The sequence below is a fragment of the Rhinatrema bivittatum genome, chromosome 4 (genome assembly GCF_901001135.1).
Source record: "Rhinatrema bivittatum chromosome 4, aRhiBiv1.1, whole genome shotgun sequence".
NCBI classification, from domain to species: Eukaryota; Metazoa; Chordata; class Amphibia; order Gymnophiona; family Rhinatrematidae; genus Rhinatrema; species Rhinatrema bivittatum.
Window position 1 is genome coordinate 140,877,960 of NC_042618.1, and position 17,732 is coordinate 140,895,691.

Genomic DNA, 17,732 nt, shown 5'->3' on the forward strand with positions numbered 1-17,732 from the left:
TCTGCATATAAACACTTTTTTACACCTTCACTTGGCAGGGTTAAACACATGATGAAGACGTTCAGGAAAGGTTAAAGGGTTCCAACTTTAACAATCAGGGCAACTATAATACAGCTCTGTGTCAGGGATGGCTTTCTGTGCTGCAGCTAGAACAGGATTTGCCCTTACAGGTACAGAGTTTAAATCACTTTGGCACACTGTGGGTGTATTAGTTGTGGTTTTCAGAGAAACTGATTTTCAAAGGATCTAGGCTGGGAACTTCCTCAGCAAGTTGCATGCTGGCAAGCCCTGATGTTTGCAGCTTGGGAGGATTTTAAAGGAATCACAATCCAGGCAGGTTTGCTTTGGATGGAAGTTCCCAAAACTATGTGTCTGGCATTCCCACCAGTCAGAGTGGAAAGCACTACACCTGAGACAATTCAGAGACAATGGTGAGTTATTGCTCTAACTTTGCTACAGTCCCAATATTAGTCAGAGATGCAGAGTATATCACAGCTTAGATAAGCCTTAACAGAACCTAGATTTACTACCTAGCGTACCACACATCTCCACTAGGCAGGGTTCAGAGAGTCACACTTAGTATATTCAAGGAATGATGGTGGGATCCGACATTGCCACCAGTTATAAAAATCAGTAGTGATACAAAATATTTTCTTTTCCTCACCGGGTTGGCAGGGGAGTCTTGCACCCATTCATGTGGGAATTGTTTGGCCACTTCATTTTGTCACATGGCAGCAAGCTGGAGTCAGGGAGAACCCATGCAGAGGCAATGCAGGACCGCAGGGCTGGACTAGGGCTGCTCTTCTACCTAACCAACCCCTTCCCCCACAGGTTGAGCCCTTGGGTTCTGGGGGTCAGTAGCACTTCTCTCTGGCAGAACATCATGGTACAGACATGAATTGGGAGCTTCTGTAAAGGCTGGAAGCTGGGTCAGGCACTGGCTGGAAGCTGAAAGCAGGCACAGGCTGGAAGTTGAGGGCAGATACAAGTACTGGCTAGGAGATGTTTACAGATACTAGCTGGGAGCTGGATTCAGAGCATAGACTGGGGCTGGACATAGAGCACAGACTGGGGGCTGAATACAGAGCACAGGTTTGGGTCTAGATAGAGAGCTCAAGCTGGGGACTGGAACCAGGGACTGGCTGGGAGCTGTAAACAGATACTGATAGCAGACAGGAGCTGGATACAGACAGGGCTGAACCAGGGCCAAGGACAAGGACTAGGCAGTGCAAGACAAAGGACTAGACATAATAGGCAACAATAAACAGGGACGTCCAACAGGGCACAGGGCTGGATAGGAGAACCTAGCAGGCCCAGAGGCTGTAAGATAAGGCAGAAAGGCCTGGGGGGTACAGAACATGGCAAGGAAGCCCAGGAGGCCACAGATCAAGACAAGAGGCGAAGAGCGGCAACAACGCAAGAGCCATGGGATTGACGACAAGACAGGATAACCAAGTAAGAGTGGCTAGGTCAGAAAGCCAAGGTACTCAATGAAGAAGCACTAAGGTATTGAGCAGGCAGGATTAAGTAGGGTTGAGACTGAGGCATGGTGTGACCAGTGAGAAGGTAACTGGCAGTGCTGTGAGTGAAGCTCACTGAGGATCCCTGGTGGAAGGAAGACTGCTCAGCAGTAGAACCTTGACATGGGGAGACTGCATAGCAGGGGAAACCGTGGCAAGTTTTTGCAGTGTTCTAAAGTGTTTCCTTCCTGGGAGGAGGTTTTACAGATGCTTAAGCAGTGCACAGGGGTACTTCTGCTTCTTAAGGGTGAAGTGTTCCTCCTGGGGAACATAACCAAATTCCTAACAACTGTGATGCAGCACAACCCAGCCAGTGGCAGGAAAAGCATGGGCACGGTAAGAGAAAGACAAGCCGTACCAGAGGTAAACAGCAGAGGGCACAAAAGAAGATAGGGAGGACTACAACTCCCAGGATTTTAGAGCCACCACCTGACCCATGGGCCGAGAGAAAGCAGGAACAGGTGTCGGAATCAAGTGGCAATGATTCTGACATAGCTGAATCAATGGAAATAGAGGAGGAGGGTGTGCTAGCATTGTGGCAGTGAACAGGAAAACCTAGCTCCTCTGAGCAAGGGTAGGAGGATATGGAGGTAGACTCTGAGACGGAGAAATCCTCCAGTTCTGCTATGGATACAGAGTTTTAAAAGAATGTTTTTGGCTTAAATTATGAAACTAGTTAAGCACAAGCAGTTTGGCGTGGGAAGGCCCTAACCATTACACAACAGAGGGGAGTTGGGGAGTGTTGTGTTTTTCCCCAAAAGGGAGCGGTAGCGGCTGGCTAGAGAGAGCCCAGTGCTTGTGACCATTGTTCTTGGGAACTGCTGAATATTAATGTGAGGATAAAGGAGCAGAACTGTTGGAATTGCACTACAAACTGTTTTATAAAACTTTGTTTTGTACTACTGGGGAGTGAAGTGGCTTTGCCCCCACTCTCACTAAGAGGACCCTTAAGCCAAACTAGGGTGGTGCAGGTCTGGGCCAAGGCCTGGGAAGTTTTACTGACTGCAGGCCGACGTAGAGAAAGAGGAGTGACTTAAAGGAGAGGCGCCCTAGGACCTGGAGGAGCGGAAGATTGGTACAGCGCAGGCAGAGAGCCTTTACACAACACATAAAGATATTTTGTAATATTAGCTCTACAAATAGCCTGTAAATGTATAATGTTAATTTGGATAAGAGATGTATCCCCTATTAGATACATGGCAAGACAGAATGACAGATCTTATGCGGATTGAGAGATTGGATAAACAATGTGCCAAACATAAAGGGGCAGATTTAATTTAATTTAATTTAATTTAATTTAATTTAAAATCTTTTCTATACCGTCGTTTAGTAGTGCACCATCACAACGGTTTACAGGGTGGCACGCATATATATATTTGATTAAATTCTTACTAACAAACAAACAGATTCTTACTAACAAACAAACAGATTTTAAAAGCCCTGCGCGCATAAATCCAGCTGGATTTACATGTGCAGGGGACTTGCGTGCCAGCGCGCACAAAGCCCCAGGACGTGCGTAAGTCTCGGGGCTTTGCTTGGGGAGCGTGTCGGGGGCGGAGCAGCATCCGGGGGCGGGGCCATGGGCGTGGTGCCGGCCCGGGGGCGTTCCAGGGACGTGGCCGAGGCCTCCGAACCAGCCCCCGGGCTGGGGAATGGCACGCTGGCAGCCCGCCGGTGCGCGCAACTTTTAACAAAGGTAGGGGGGGATTTAGTTAGGGCTGGGGGGTGGGTTAGGTAGGGGAAGGTGGGGGGGCTGGAAAAAAGTTCCCTCCAAGGCCGCTCCGATTTCGGAGCGGCCTTGGAGGGAATGGAGGCAGGCTGCTCGGCTCGGCGCGTGCAGGTTTCACAATTGTGCACCCCGCCTGCACATGCCGACCCTGGATTTTATAACATGCGCGCGCTACTGCGCGCGCATATTATAAAATCGGGCGTAGATTTGTTCGCGCCAGGTTGCACGAACAAACCTACGCCCGCACATAACTTTAAAAATCTACCCCAAAATGTATGATTAATATGTGGAAAAAGTATTGTGAATATCTAAACACAGAAGTACAGAAACACTGCTGGAGCTGGGATATTTGGTGATCTGGTAGAGATCTTTGCCAACACTTTAATGTGGTTTATGCATAGAGATGCTACTTATTGGATTCCGGAAAATAGGGAGATAGAATGTACGTATGGGAATGTATAAGTGAGCTGTGTATGTAGTGACAGGGAGGGGAGCAGAATATTTATTGGGGGTATATATTTGAGTTGCTTATTTAACAATTATGGATCATTTGAAACGGGATTTATTTAGCTGGTAAACAAGCTTTTGTTTTAATGATTCTTACAGTTTTTGTGCTCAAGCTTCTTGGCATGCTCAGGTTTATTTGTCATAATGTAATATGTGCTGTTGCAAAACCAAAAAAACATACTGAAAAAAAAAAGTTTTGCTGAAAGTAATTATTAGGACAGAGCTGGTTCATTAGAAGATTCAAGCCTTAAGAAAATGTTTCCTGTACAAAGAATTTACTCTAGAAGATTTTCACTGAACTTTACTTTCTGAATACTTTTCAAAACATTCTGATTCTAATTAATGTGCAATTTGATGTTATTTTAATATTACTGTACTTGTTCTTTGGAGTCCATGTAGCAAGCAGAGACACAGGTTGATATGGCACATAACGTTGGCCTGATATCCTTCCCATAACGCCCAGTGGTTTAGTCGTCAAAGCTGTTCCTTTCACATTGAGAAGACCTAAGAATGTGACCTAGAAAAACAAACATTTCAGAGGTGAAAAAGTTTCCTTAAATACTAATTATGATGCACTCACCTATGCTTTTAGTAACTAATTATTTCTATTCATTGTTCTTTACATCAAAATGTATTAGAACATTTCCGTATTGACTCAGTAGATGGTATGCATGCAAAAACCACTAACACTCTTCATTTAAAAAGTGAACTAGTTTAACATCAAGTTAAAATATTAGTAGTGATATTTAACTGATGCTTACCCATCTGCTAAAAAAAATAAATCTAGCAACATCTAACAATTCACAATGAAAAATGAGTTAGTTCAGTTAAATAATTACCATTAACTAAAAGGCATCAGTCAATTAGAATTTTTCACAGCCTCATGTATATTTTGATATAAGGCATACAGAAGCAAGACAGACCAGTCACCTTTAGCTTGAAGATATTTATTGACACATATATTTAAACAGAGCCCAACTCTGGCCGAGTTTTGCACAGCGGCTGCGGACAGAAATAAGCTATGGTGGAGATACTTTCTGTTGTGCAAAATGCATCAATAATACAATGAAATGATAAAATAATTAGTTTTTCATCTAACAGCTTTTGAACTGCAGAGTTGAAAAAAAGCACAATATTTGGAGTTGAATCTTGCCAGAAACCTATCTAGTGATAAAAAAGGTCAGAAATTGCATCTAGCAAAATTGATTCATACCGATTTTTTTTTTAAACCCCTGACACAGCCACTGTGCAAAACTCGGCCAGATTTGGGCTCTGTTTAAATATATGTGCCAATAAATATCTTCAAGCTAAGGTGACTGGTCTGTCTTGTTTCTATTTGCCTTCTGGCTTCGACAGACTGTCTTCCGGTCTGCTTTGTGGGACCATCCCTATTTTGATATAAGGCAGGAATGGCCAATTGTGATCCACAAGAGCCATAAACAGGCCTGGTTTTCAGGATATCCATAATGAATATGCATGAGAAATATTTGCATACATTGCAGGCAGAGCATGCAAATCTATCTCATACATAATCATTGTAGATACCTGAAAACTAGACCTCTTTGTGGCTTTTGAGGACTGGAGTTGGCCATTCCTGGTTTAAGGGATTCATGAGTAAATCAGTAGCATCAAAAAGGCCATGTGGATAAAAACAGCAACTGTTTCATATGAGTAAATTATAATACTATCTTTTGATCAATGATATGCCATTATTGAAAATGAGATTATGAATGCTTATTTTGATGGGACAAAAGCCAAGTCATCTGACCAAAAATATTTTCCATTATTGCCTCGGCACTTGCCAGAAGGACATATCCACAATCAAGAGACTCCTATCTGCAGTCAACAAACAGAAATCTATTGACTGAAAGAATAAAATATTCTTCCATTAATCCTTTGTCATTCTGTTTTCTAAATAAAGGCTAATTCCTTACCTTTAACTATTGTTCACTGAACTTATTATTCACAGTATTGGCACAAAACCTTTACAGGACCAAGAGAGTGAGCTGAAATTAAAACTGAAAAATAACTGAAAAAGCAGGAATGGAACTAGCCAGAGTAAAATAATGCTGAAAGGACAAAACAGTATAAATAATTTGTCTATACTCAGAAAACCATATCTGGTCATATGGTCATAATCTTAGTCTGAGAACATTCTAAGCTTTAGATTGTATGTTCTTATCTGTTCTAATAACATAGTTGCCATTTTACATAATAATATGGTCACCATTTTTGGGAAGAGTACATAAAAGCAACTCAGTGAGAGAGAGAAAATAGCTGCTGTTACTCTGCTTTGTGGAAAGCCTGGTTAATGGCCATGTAAGCTAAACAGTTAATTAGGGTATGTAGTCCTCTTATGGGTTATGTTTCTAGCTCTTCCTCCTCACTCTGATTAAAGGTGCTGTCTAAACCAGTGGTTCTCAACCTTTTTCCCATCGTGACACACCTGACAGGCCACGCTCACATGTGTGACACACTGCTCATTACAATTCATGGCAGAAATAAAAAGTAATGGTCCGGTAATTATTTTTATTGTTTAAAATGACACAATGAAAAGATACATATTCTGTCTGAACAGAAATTGCATAAATAGTAAACATCCCACACCAAAACAGCACCAATTTCCAGCACTTAAACAGTAACCACCTTACCTAAGAAAAGGCAACACTGAAATATTATACCAGGCCTTAAGACACCAATACATCTCCTATTAGGAAAACGGACCAAGTCAGGCTGCTATAGAGCCCTACACATAAACTACACGCCAGCAGAGAACCTCGCCTAAATCACATGTGCTGACCCTCACCTAACAAACAATAAAGAGACCAAAACGCATAACTAGAAGCATGCAGACAAAAACTGAATTGGAAACTGCAACAAGCCAGAGTCTCTGTATGCAGCGTAATAAAGGAAAAAAGAAACATCACCCATCCTTATAAAACAAATCAAGAAATATAAAATCAGTAGCGGTAAAACCATACTAAGAAAAAGAACAGATTATTTCGAAACAGCTGATGAGTGGAATATCCAATAATTAAAAATTTATATAAAAAATTTCTAGATACCAATAAAATATTTGAAAATAGCAGACACAAAGACCCAGTAATGAAAAATAAGGATACAAAAATGTTTTTGCTCTGCATACCTGGAAACCTTTGATATCCAGGTGTCTTGAGATTGTTTTGAATTAGCAGGAGGAGGGGTGGTTTGCTTGGAACTTTCTCCTCTCTCTGTCACATACCAGCGCTCTCTCTCACACTGGTTCTCAATTACACACCTATACACACATGCTCTCAGTCACTCACATATACACATGCTTTTTCTCTCACTTATATAGGCTCTTAATTACACATTTACACACATGCTGTCTATCTTTTCACGCTTACACACACAGGCTTTCAATCACACACATATATGCTGTCTTTTTCTCTCACACACAGACTCTCATTCACATGCTTACAAACATGCGCTCTCTCTCACTCTCTCTCTCTCTCATTTACACACAGGCTCTCAATCACATACTCACGTGCTCCCTCACCTAAACCAGCTCTCAATCTCACACAGACACACAGACACACTCTCTCTTACTCATACACACAGGCTCTTAATCATACATACACATGATCTCTCTGACACACAAAGGATCTCAATCATACACACATACTCTTTCACCCAAACAGGTTTTCAATCTCAAACTTACACACACAGGCTTTCAATCACACACATACATGCTGTTTTTTTCTCTCACACACAGACTCTCATTCACATGCTTACAAACATGCTCTCTCTCTTTTACACACAGGCTCTCAATCACATACTCATGTGCTCCTTCACCTAAACCAGCTCTCAATCACACACAGACACACATGCTCTCTCCCTTACTTATACACACAGGCTCTTAATCATTCATACACATGGTCTCTCTCACACACAAAGGATCTCAATCATACACACACACTATTTCACACAAACAGGTTTGCAATCTCAAACTTACACATATAGGTTCCCAATTGTAAACTTATATTCATGCTCTCTCTCTCAAAGGCAGGCTCTCAATCACAGACATACTCTCTTTCACATATACAGGCTCTCAATCACATTCATACATGCTATCTCACTCACACACACATACACACATGCTTGCTTGCTTGCTCATTCATTCACTCTCTCTCCCCCCCCCCCCCCCTCCCAGGAACTAGCAGCAGCCTCCTCCCAACCCTAACCTCCTTCATTCTCAGCCCTCGCGGAGGAGGAGTCCCATCGGCCGCGGGGGTTGACACTCTCTTCTTCATTTTCCTCCGAGCCGCACTGCACATTCTTCAGACCGCGCCTCTCTTCTGTTCTTCGGTCCAATTCTGACCACACTAGCATGGTCTCTTCTTCCCTCGCACCCACCCAATGCTCACCACTTCCTCTTCCGGGCCGCGGAGGGGGGGAGGGGCGGGAAGAAGAGACCATGCCGATTTGCTGGCTCCAGCTGTCCTGCCACATTCCGCTCGGGCTGACAGCATTTTAAGCCCGGGCGGAGGAGGACCAGGGAGCAGCTGGGTCAGTGGGGGACCGAGAAGTGTGGCGACACACCTGCATGTTCTTGGCGACACACTGGTTGAGAACCACTGGTGTAATGTATATTGCAGCACCTAGGGCCGGTGTAAGGGGATTAAGCGCCCTAGGCACCTTCTGCCCACTCCCCCCTCATCATGCCACCTTCCCCCAGTCACACCACCACCCCCATTACGAGGCGTGCGCCATATGGGGCCGATTGCTGAGTCTCCACTCCTCTTTGGCACTGCTGCTCACGACCCCACATGGCTCATGCTCCCTAATTGTCAGCGCCCTAGGCCCAGGCCTAGTTCGCCTAGTGCTTCTACCTGCCCTAGCAGCATCATAGTTCCTTGAGGTCAGAAACCCATCTTAAGCCATGTTTGTCTCTGCATTCTTCAGAATATGTAAGTTTGTTTTTTGGGGTTTTTTTATTTCATAGTATGATGGTCTAGCTAAAAATCAACAATACTACAGTAGATAAATGTAACAGCTGTTACTATTTTTGCCCTGTTTCAGCATCTATAGGTTTTGTATTTTTGGGGCCCTCCTGCTATATTCACACCTTTTTATGGGCTGTGACTCAGGGATATAAATGTCCCTCTGAGCATGTGATCATAGTAACATAGTATTGTCAGCAGAAAAAGACCAAAAGGTCTATCCAGTCTGCCCAGCAAGCTTCTCATGGTAGCAACTGCTGCTCCATGCAAGTTACCCCCAAGTGTCCACCAAGGGCAGTAACTGCCACTCCATGCAGGTTAACCCCATATGTCTGTTAAGGGTAATAACTGCCACTCTGTGCAGGTTACCTCCATGCCTTATGTTAAGAATAGTACACTTACAAGCAAGACCAAGCAATTTTTTTTTTTTAATTTTAGATTTATATTCCACTTTTTGCACTTTTTCAGCGCTTCAAAGTGGATTGCATTCAGGTACTGTACAGCCTGAATGTAATCCATAACAAAATTACTGCAACATTTTTACATGATGGGCAGCCTTCCTGATAATTCAGACAATGCTGCTTTAATGTTCTTTGCTTTTGAACTTAGCTTTATCTCCAATGTCAATGTATCAGTACCCCAGACTGTAAAAGTCGGGGCCCAGCGCTGGCTGTCTTCAGAATCCAATACCCTTTTTATTTTCCCCGCCCTGCCGTTAAAGCGGAGAGCAATGTTACAGTTGTGTCTAAAACATCAAGGCTAATTGGTTAAGCGTAGTAATCACCCATGCCATCTGGTTAAGGGTAGTAACTGCCTTTCGGAGCAGGTTACCCCCATGCACCCTTTTCTTCATTATCATCCTCAAGCTTTAGAGATCCATAGTGTTTATCCCATGCCCTTTTTAAGTTGTTTACTGTTTTCACCCTCACCAACTCTTCCAGAAGGGTATTCCAGGCATCTCCTTGAAAAAATATTTCCTCATCTTGGTTCTGAGTCTTCCTCCCTGGAGTTTCATTTTGTGACCCCTAGTTATACTGTTTCATTTCCAATGAAAAAGGTTTAAAGTTTGTGCATTATTAAATCCTTTTAGATATCTGAAGGTCTGTATCATCTCCCCCCTGCACCTCCTCTCTTCCAGAGTGTACATATTCAGATCCATCAGCCTCAGTTTATAAGTATTCCGGTACAGATCCCACACCATTTTGGTTGCCCTTCTTTAGACTGCCTCCATGCTAACCCTATGCTTTTTGAGATACGGACTCCAGTAATGAACACAGTACTTCAAGTAAGGCCTCACCAAGGATCGGTACAAGGACATCACTACCTCCTTTTTCTTACTGGTTATTCCTCACTCTATGCATCCCAACATTCTTCTAGCTTTAGCTATCAACTTGTCACATTGCCTCACTGCCTCCAGATTAGCAAACACTATAACCCCAAGGTCCCTCTCCCAATCCATGCACAACAATTTTTCACGCCCCCCCCCCCCCCCCATCACATACAGTTCTTTTGGATCACTGCACCCAAAATGTATGACTCTGCACTTCTTGGCACTGAATCCCAGCTGCCAAATCCTCGTCCAGTCCTCAAGCTTTCTTAAATCACTTTTCATTTTCTCTGCTTCTTCAGACATGTCCACTCTGTTGCGTATCTTAGCATCATCAGCAAATAGACAAATTTTACCTTCTATCCTTCCGCAATGTTGCTCACAAACATATTGAACAAAACCAATCCCAACATCGATCCCTATGGCACTCCACTTAACACCATTCTTTCTTCAGAATAAATTCCATTTACCATTACACGCTGTTTCTTGTCAGTCAACTGGTTTGCAATCCATGCCACTACCTTGGTACCCACTTCCAAGCTTCTCATTTTGTTCACTAATCTACTATATGGGACCATATCAAAAGCCTTCCTGAAAAACAAATAAATTATATCTAGTGCTCTTACTTGATCCAATTCTCTAGTCACTGAATTAATAAAATCAATCATGTTTGTCTAACAGGACCTTCATCTGGTGAATCTATGCTGTCTCGGGTCCAGCATCCTATTGGATTGTAAATAATTCACTAACTTTAACTTTAGCAGAGTCTACATTAAGTTTACTACCACCAAGGTGAGGCTAACCTGTAGTTTCCAGTCTCCTTTCTGATCCCACTCTTGTGAAGCAGGACAACCACCACTCTTCTCCAATTTCGCGGCACCATTCCAGTTTCCAGCAATCTACTGAACAGGTTTTTCAGCGAACCAGCCACCACATCTCTGAACTCCCTCAGTATCCTGGGATGTATCTTATCTGGCCCCATGGCCTTGTCCACATTCAGTTTTCCTAGCTCTTCCTATACATTCTCTTCTGTAAACAGAGTTTTGTCTATTCCACCCCCATCTATGTTCTTGTCAACCAGCAACGGTCCTTCTCCAGGGTCTTCTTTAGTGAACACCAAACTGAAGTATTTGTTTTATATTTCTGCCATTTCTTCATCTCTCTCCACACATTACTCCTTGTCCCTTGTCAATTTCACTGTACCACTTTGGATCTTCCTTTTTTCTCTGATATATCTGAAAAATGTTTTGTCACCTCTTTACCACTTTGGCAATCCTTTCTTCTGTTTGACCTTTTCCTTTCTTAGTCTCCATCAGTTTCACCATGTATTCTTCCCTTGTTCCTCTTTTTGGGATCCTTTTATACTTTTTGAACGCTGTTTTTTGTTTTTGGGGTTTTTTTGCCTTTATTTTTTCATCCATCTCTCTTGAGAACCAGATTGGTTTCTTATTCCTCTTACTTTTGTTTACTTTTCTAACATATATATTTGTTGTCTTTGTAATAGGTCCTTTTAATTTGGTCCACTGTTGTTCCACCTCCCCCATTTTCTACAAGTCTTCTAGTTCTTCATCCAAGTATGTCCCCATTTTGACAAAAACCGTGTATTTGAAATTCAAAATTCTGATCTCTATGTCCTATTTGTGATATCAAACCATACCGTTTGATCACTGGTGCTTAGGTGAGCTCCCACCCGGACATTAGAGATATTATCCCCATTAGTGAACACCAGGTCATGTATCACACCTTCCCTTATTGGTTCCATTACCATTTGTTTGAGCAGAGCCCTTTAAAGAGCATCTACTATATCTCTAATTCTCATAGTTTCCACAGAAGGGATTCTCCAGTCTACATCCAGCAGATTAAATTCTCCAAGGAGAACCACTTCTTCCTTCTTTTTCACTTTTTGGATATCTTCGTCCAGATTTCTGTCCAGTTCTTCTGTTTGAGTCGGGGGCCTGTAAACCACACCAGTAAAAAATGGATGCACCATTATCTTTTTTTAGGATGGCCCTTAATACTTCTTCTCTATCCCATATTCCTTGCAGTTCAGTTGCTTGGATATTGTTTTTGACATAAAGAACTATTCCTCCCCCTTTTTTCTGTCTTCTCTGTCCTTCCTTAACAAGTTGTAGCCTGGTTTGACCATATCCAGATCATGAGAATCCATGAACAATGTCTCCACCATTAGGGGCCTGCAAGTCTAGGATTTTATTGCCCAAATTATGAGTTTTTGTGGTCATTGCTTTCCAATTTTTCTCCCTTGATTTGTTGTACTTCCTAATCAACTTTTCTGCTTTGTCTGATTGATTTTGTTATTTTCTCCTCCCACTTCCTGTATTGGCCATCTCCTGCCACCCCAATTCTCTTGTTTAAATGTCAGATAATATATGATCAGAATTTCTCACTTAGCATCCTCCTTCCTGCTACAGACAAATGTAGGCCATCCTTACCATATAGCCTTTTACTGCTCCAGGCATGGCCCCAGCCTCCAATGTAGCCAAAACCACTTTCTGTACACCAGGTTTTGAGCCAGGAATTGTAATTATCTATATGGCATGGCCTTTCTTTTCCCTTTCCATGAACAGATAATACTTCTGAAAAGACAATAGTCTTTGCCATGTGTCTTATCTTCTTTCCTAGATTTTGTAAATCTTTATGTACTTCATGGATACCATTTCTATTGAGGTCATTGGTCCCCAGATGGATAATAACATTGATATCAAAGCTCCTACTTTCTTCTACAATGGCTTTGATTATCTGGTTTGCATTTCTACTAGCTGAGGATCCTGGATGGCATTTAACTGATGTCACCATCAAAATGAGCTCCCAAACTGGTTCCTCTGATTAGTGAGTCTCTCTCTCAGTAAAAGAAGCTTTTTTTATGACATTTGATCCATTGAAGGGCTTCTGGGTGCATTGGGTATATTCTCTTTCAGACATCACTTAAAATTCTATTGCTGGGGTTTCTTCATTCTCCAATTCAGAAAAGGCATTATGTAGGGGTAACAGTGGGTAGAATGTGTGTATCTTCATCACAGGCCTTTTTCTGCCAGAGCCCACTGTTAACCAATTATTCCTGCATTTCTGAATCATGGATGTCTGACCTCTCAATGGGAGTAGGGGTTGATACACAGGATGCTGCCAAGTTGGGGAAATTGAGTGTCTCTTTTTCACATATATTCCACCAAAGCCAACTGTAAACCATTTTTTCCTCAGTTACTGAATCCTCTGTGAGAGACGGGCGAGAGATACTAGGGGTGTGCATTCGTTTTGAATGCATATGTAAAACGCAACTTTTTTTTTTTTTAACTTAAAAAAGTGATGAGGCGCAACGATCGCGATTTCCAACTTATTCAACATAGCTATGTTGAATAAGTTGGAAATCGCGATCGTTGATCCTAAATAAACACTTAAACCCCCCACCCTCCTGACCCCCCCAAGACTTACCAAAACTCCCTGGTGGTCCAACGGGGGGTCTGGGAGCGGAGGCAGGGTGAATCACGTGACGTCGGCATCACGTCGGAGTGACGCGGACGTCACGTGGTCCACCGCGCCTCTGCTCCCGGACCCCTCGTTGGACCCAACCGGAACTTATGGCCAGCTTGGGGGGGTCAGGAGGTTGGGTCCAACGGGGGTCCGGGAGTGGAGGCGCGGTGAATCACGTGATGTCGGTGTCACGTCGGAGTGACGCCGACGTCACGTGCTCCTCGCAAAGGAATACAGGAATGGCTTCCTGACTCCCCGCTGGACCACCAGGGAGTTTTGGTAATTCTTGGGGGGGAGGGATTAAGGAGGGTGAGGGGTTTAAATTTTTATTTAGGGAACCGGTGCACGTATGGACATAGCCTCAACTTATGGAATTCAACATATTTCCATATTGACCGAAATTGACCCTCACCTTCAACTTATGGACTTATGAACATAAACTTTTTGTCTGCACATCCCTAAGAGATACTCAATGGTTCAAGGAAGGGGAGGTCAGCTCCATTTTCACTGCAGACAACTGAAAGCAAAATGGACAACCTTTGATTCTCGAAATGATAGGCCTTGAGATAGAAGCACTGAATGAAAGACATTTGTTAAGTATTGCTAATCCCTTAAAATCATATCAATAAGGTATAGTAAAAATTTAAAGGTGCACAAATGAAAAGTTACAAAAAAGGGCAGGGTGTGGGTGTGGACTGGGTGGAGCATGGATGTTCCTAGATTTCACAATGAAACCAGTACGTAAATACTTATGCGAACAAGCATGCATTGGGATCCCCTGCCGCGTAACTTTACTTCTGCTATGGATGGCATGTAAGTCATAAAACAAAGAAAAAGAAACAGATCAGTAGGGTTTTAATGGTCAAGGCTAACAGGGAAGAAGGAAGACTATTTAACTAGGGAGGTTGGAAGTCCTATCCCTTGTCTGGGCAAACAGGAAATGAACTGGTGAAATTGGCAATGGTGTGCACGCGTGCCCCTTTTAAAATGCCCTCACTTATGCGATGGAAGCAAGATTTGCACGCATATGTGCATGCAATCAGCCTATTTTATAACATGTGCGCATATACGCACACATAAAATGATCACATCTCTGGGCGTGAGCCAGGAAAAGGGGGAGAACATGTGCACCTGCATGCCTGTTTAAGTTACCATCTTGGGCTGTAGCGAAAGATTTTTAATAGGTGTTTGAAATAAAAAGCAAAAGTATTAAAAACAAGCCAATAAGGATTAATAGGCAGAATCTGAAATCCAAATTTTACAAGCAATATGACATTTTAAGTTTCTATTATCTGAGCTGTAAGGAACTACTATGTAATGGGAGATGAAGTACTTGAAGATAATTAAATATTAGTCCAGAGAAGAACTTTATAAGAAAAGTAATCTCAAGGGTGGGTGGGTAGAGGAGTAGGGAGGGAGTTAACTAAACAGTTGAGATTACTTGCAGCAAAAAACAATTCCACTTAAAGTGAATTTTAAAAGTTGACATGCGCCAATACCGGGAAATACGTGAATATGTCAGGCCGGCGGATGCCAAGTGGATTTTAAAAGGCACCCACATACGTATGTATCTCCCACTGCGCACACAAAACCTTTTTTTACAAAAAGGAGGCAGGGCATGGGCATGATCTGAATGGAGCATATGCATTCCTGGATTTCTCAATGAAACCAGAGCATAAATACTTCCATGCACAAGCGAGTGCCAGAGTCCCCTGCCATATAACTTTACTTCTACTATGGGTAGCGTGACAATCATAAAACAAAATAAACTAGGCATGACAGAGGAATTTTAAGGGTCGGGGCTAACAGGGGAATAGGGAGGCTATTAATCTAGGGGAGTTTGGAAGTCCTGTTCCTTACCTGGGTGTACAGGGGAGGAACTGGTGAAACTAACAATGGCATGGACGCACGCCCCTTTTAAAATCCTCCCACTTACATGGTAGAAGTGGCATTTGCACGCATATGGGCACTTGCCCATTTAAAATTGTGCACACATATGCACGTGTTCAGCCTATTTTATAACATGGCATATGTTATAAATGGTCACGTCTGTGGGTGCGAGCTGGAAAACGTGTGCCTGTGCGCCTATTTAAAAGTTACCATCCCTACACAGGAAGACATGCAGACAATGGCTAATTTCTGCTGCAAAATGCTGGTCTCCAGGCAAATTAATTCTAAAAAGAGCCCCTCCCCCTAGGCACACTGATAATAATACTTATGGGTCATTGTCCTTTCCCCAAGAGTACTAATCCAGAGGGGTCTGCTTGTTTCCCTGGTAGATTATACCCAGGGAGAGTGGAGTTCATTTGGAGTTGGAGGTTGGAAGAGTTTTGAAAGATTGAAGATTTTTGCAAAGTTTAGATTTTTTAACTAGTTTCCTGAGTCAAACCCCCAGTATCTTGAAGGGCTAAGTTCTAGATCTTTAACCTTTTGTGACCAGTTAACAGTAGAGGTTGAAGATTGTGGAGTTTTTTGGGACTTTGAGATATTTGCAGAGACTGTTGGAGTTATCTTGTGGAAGATCTATTTTCGTACAAGAAGACTGTCATCTTTCCAGCCCTGTTTCATGCTAGAACTTGAAAGAGGTTATCCTGCCCTCCAAAGGGAGGAGATTCTAGGGTTGGACACTGTTTCAGTTTGGAGAACAATATTGTGGACAAAGACTATGATTTTCTTGATGCTATTGTTAATTTTCTCCATCCTGGCCTGGATCTTAATTTTCAAACTTTTAACATCAGAGGGAGAGGCCGGAAGTGCCTTACTGAATAAGGGGTAAAGCTAGCACGTCGAAAACGGAGTGCACTGTACTGTATCGGCCTGTTAGTTTTTGAGTACTTGCCAGGTACTTGTAGCCTGGATTAGCTGGAGAAGGTACAGAGAAGGGCTACCAAAATGATAAGGGGAATGGAACAACTCCCCTATGAGGAAAGACTAAAGAGGTTAGGACTTTTCAGCTTGGAGAAGAGACGACTGAGGGGGGATATGATAGAGGTGTTTAAAATCATGAGCGGTCTAGAACGGGTAGATGTGAATCGGTTATTTACTCTTTCGGATAGTAGAAAGACTAGGGGGCACTCCATGAAGTTAGCAAGGGGCACATTTAAAACTAATCGGAGAAAGTTCTTTTTTACTCAACGCACAATTAAACTCTGGAATTTGTTGCCAGAGGATGTGGTTAGTGCAGTTAGTATAGCTGTGTTTAAAAAAGGATTGGATAAGTTCTTGGAGGAGAAGTCCATTACCTGCTATTAAGTTCACCTAGAGAATAGCCACTGCCATTAGCAATGGTAACATGGAATAGACTTAGTTTTTGGGTACTTGCCAGGTTCTTGTGGCCTGGATTGGCCACTGTTGGAAGCAGGATGCTGGGCTTGATGGACCCTTGGTCTGACCCAGTATGGCATTTTCTTATGTTCTTATGTGTAAATGTGTAATTAAGAGCCTATATAAGTGAGAGTGAAAAAGCATGTGTATATGTGAGTGGCTGAGAGCCATGTGAGAGAGAGAGAGAGAGAGTGAGGAGAAAGTTGCAAGCAAACCATCCCTCCTCCTGCTAATTCAAAACAATCTCAGGGCACCTTCCCAGGTATGCAGAGCAAAACATTTTTTGTATCCTTACTATTTTTTCATTAATGGGTCTTTGTGTCTCCTATTTTAAAATATTTTATTGGTATCTAGAAAATATTTATATGAGTTTTTAATTATTGGATATTCCATTCATCCGCTGTTTTGAAATAATCTGTTCTTTTTGTTAGTATGGTTTTACTGCTACTAATTTTATGTTTCTTGGATTGTTTTATAAGGATGGGTGATGTTTCTTTTCTTCCTTTGTTGCACTGCATACAGAGACTCTGGCTTGTTGCGTTTCCAGTTCAGTTTTTGTCTGCATGCTTCTAGTTATGCATTTTGGTCTCTTTATTCTTTGTTAGGTGAGGGTCAGCACATTCAGGTGAGGTTCTCTGCTGTGGTATAGTTTCTGTGTAGGGCTCTATAGCAGCCTGACTTGGTCCGTTTTCCTAATAGGAGATGTATTGTCTTAAGGCCTGGTGTAATATTTTCAGTGTTGCCTTTTCTTAGGTAAGGTGGTTACTGTTAAGTGCTGGAAATTGGTGCTGTTTTGGTGTGGGATGTTTACCGTTTATGCAATTTATTTTCAGATACAATATATCTTTTCCTTGTGT

General features: G+C 42.5%; 1 protein-coding gene across 1 annotated transcript in view; it reads right to left on the bottom strand.

Moving 5' to 3' along the window:
* TTC6 (tetratricopeptide repeat domain 6) overlaps positions 1-17,732 on the bottom strand; it is an 832,741-nt gene that overhangs the window by 752,875 nt on the left and 62,134 nt on the right. The window contains exon 5 of the mRNA XM_029598902.1: positions 4,134-4,273. Coding sequence (XP_029454762.1) covers positions 4,134-4,273 — 140 coding nt within the window. The remainder of the gene's footprint in view (positions 1-4,133; positions 4,274-17,732) is intronic.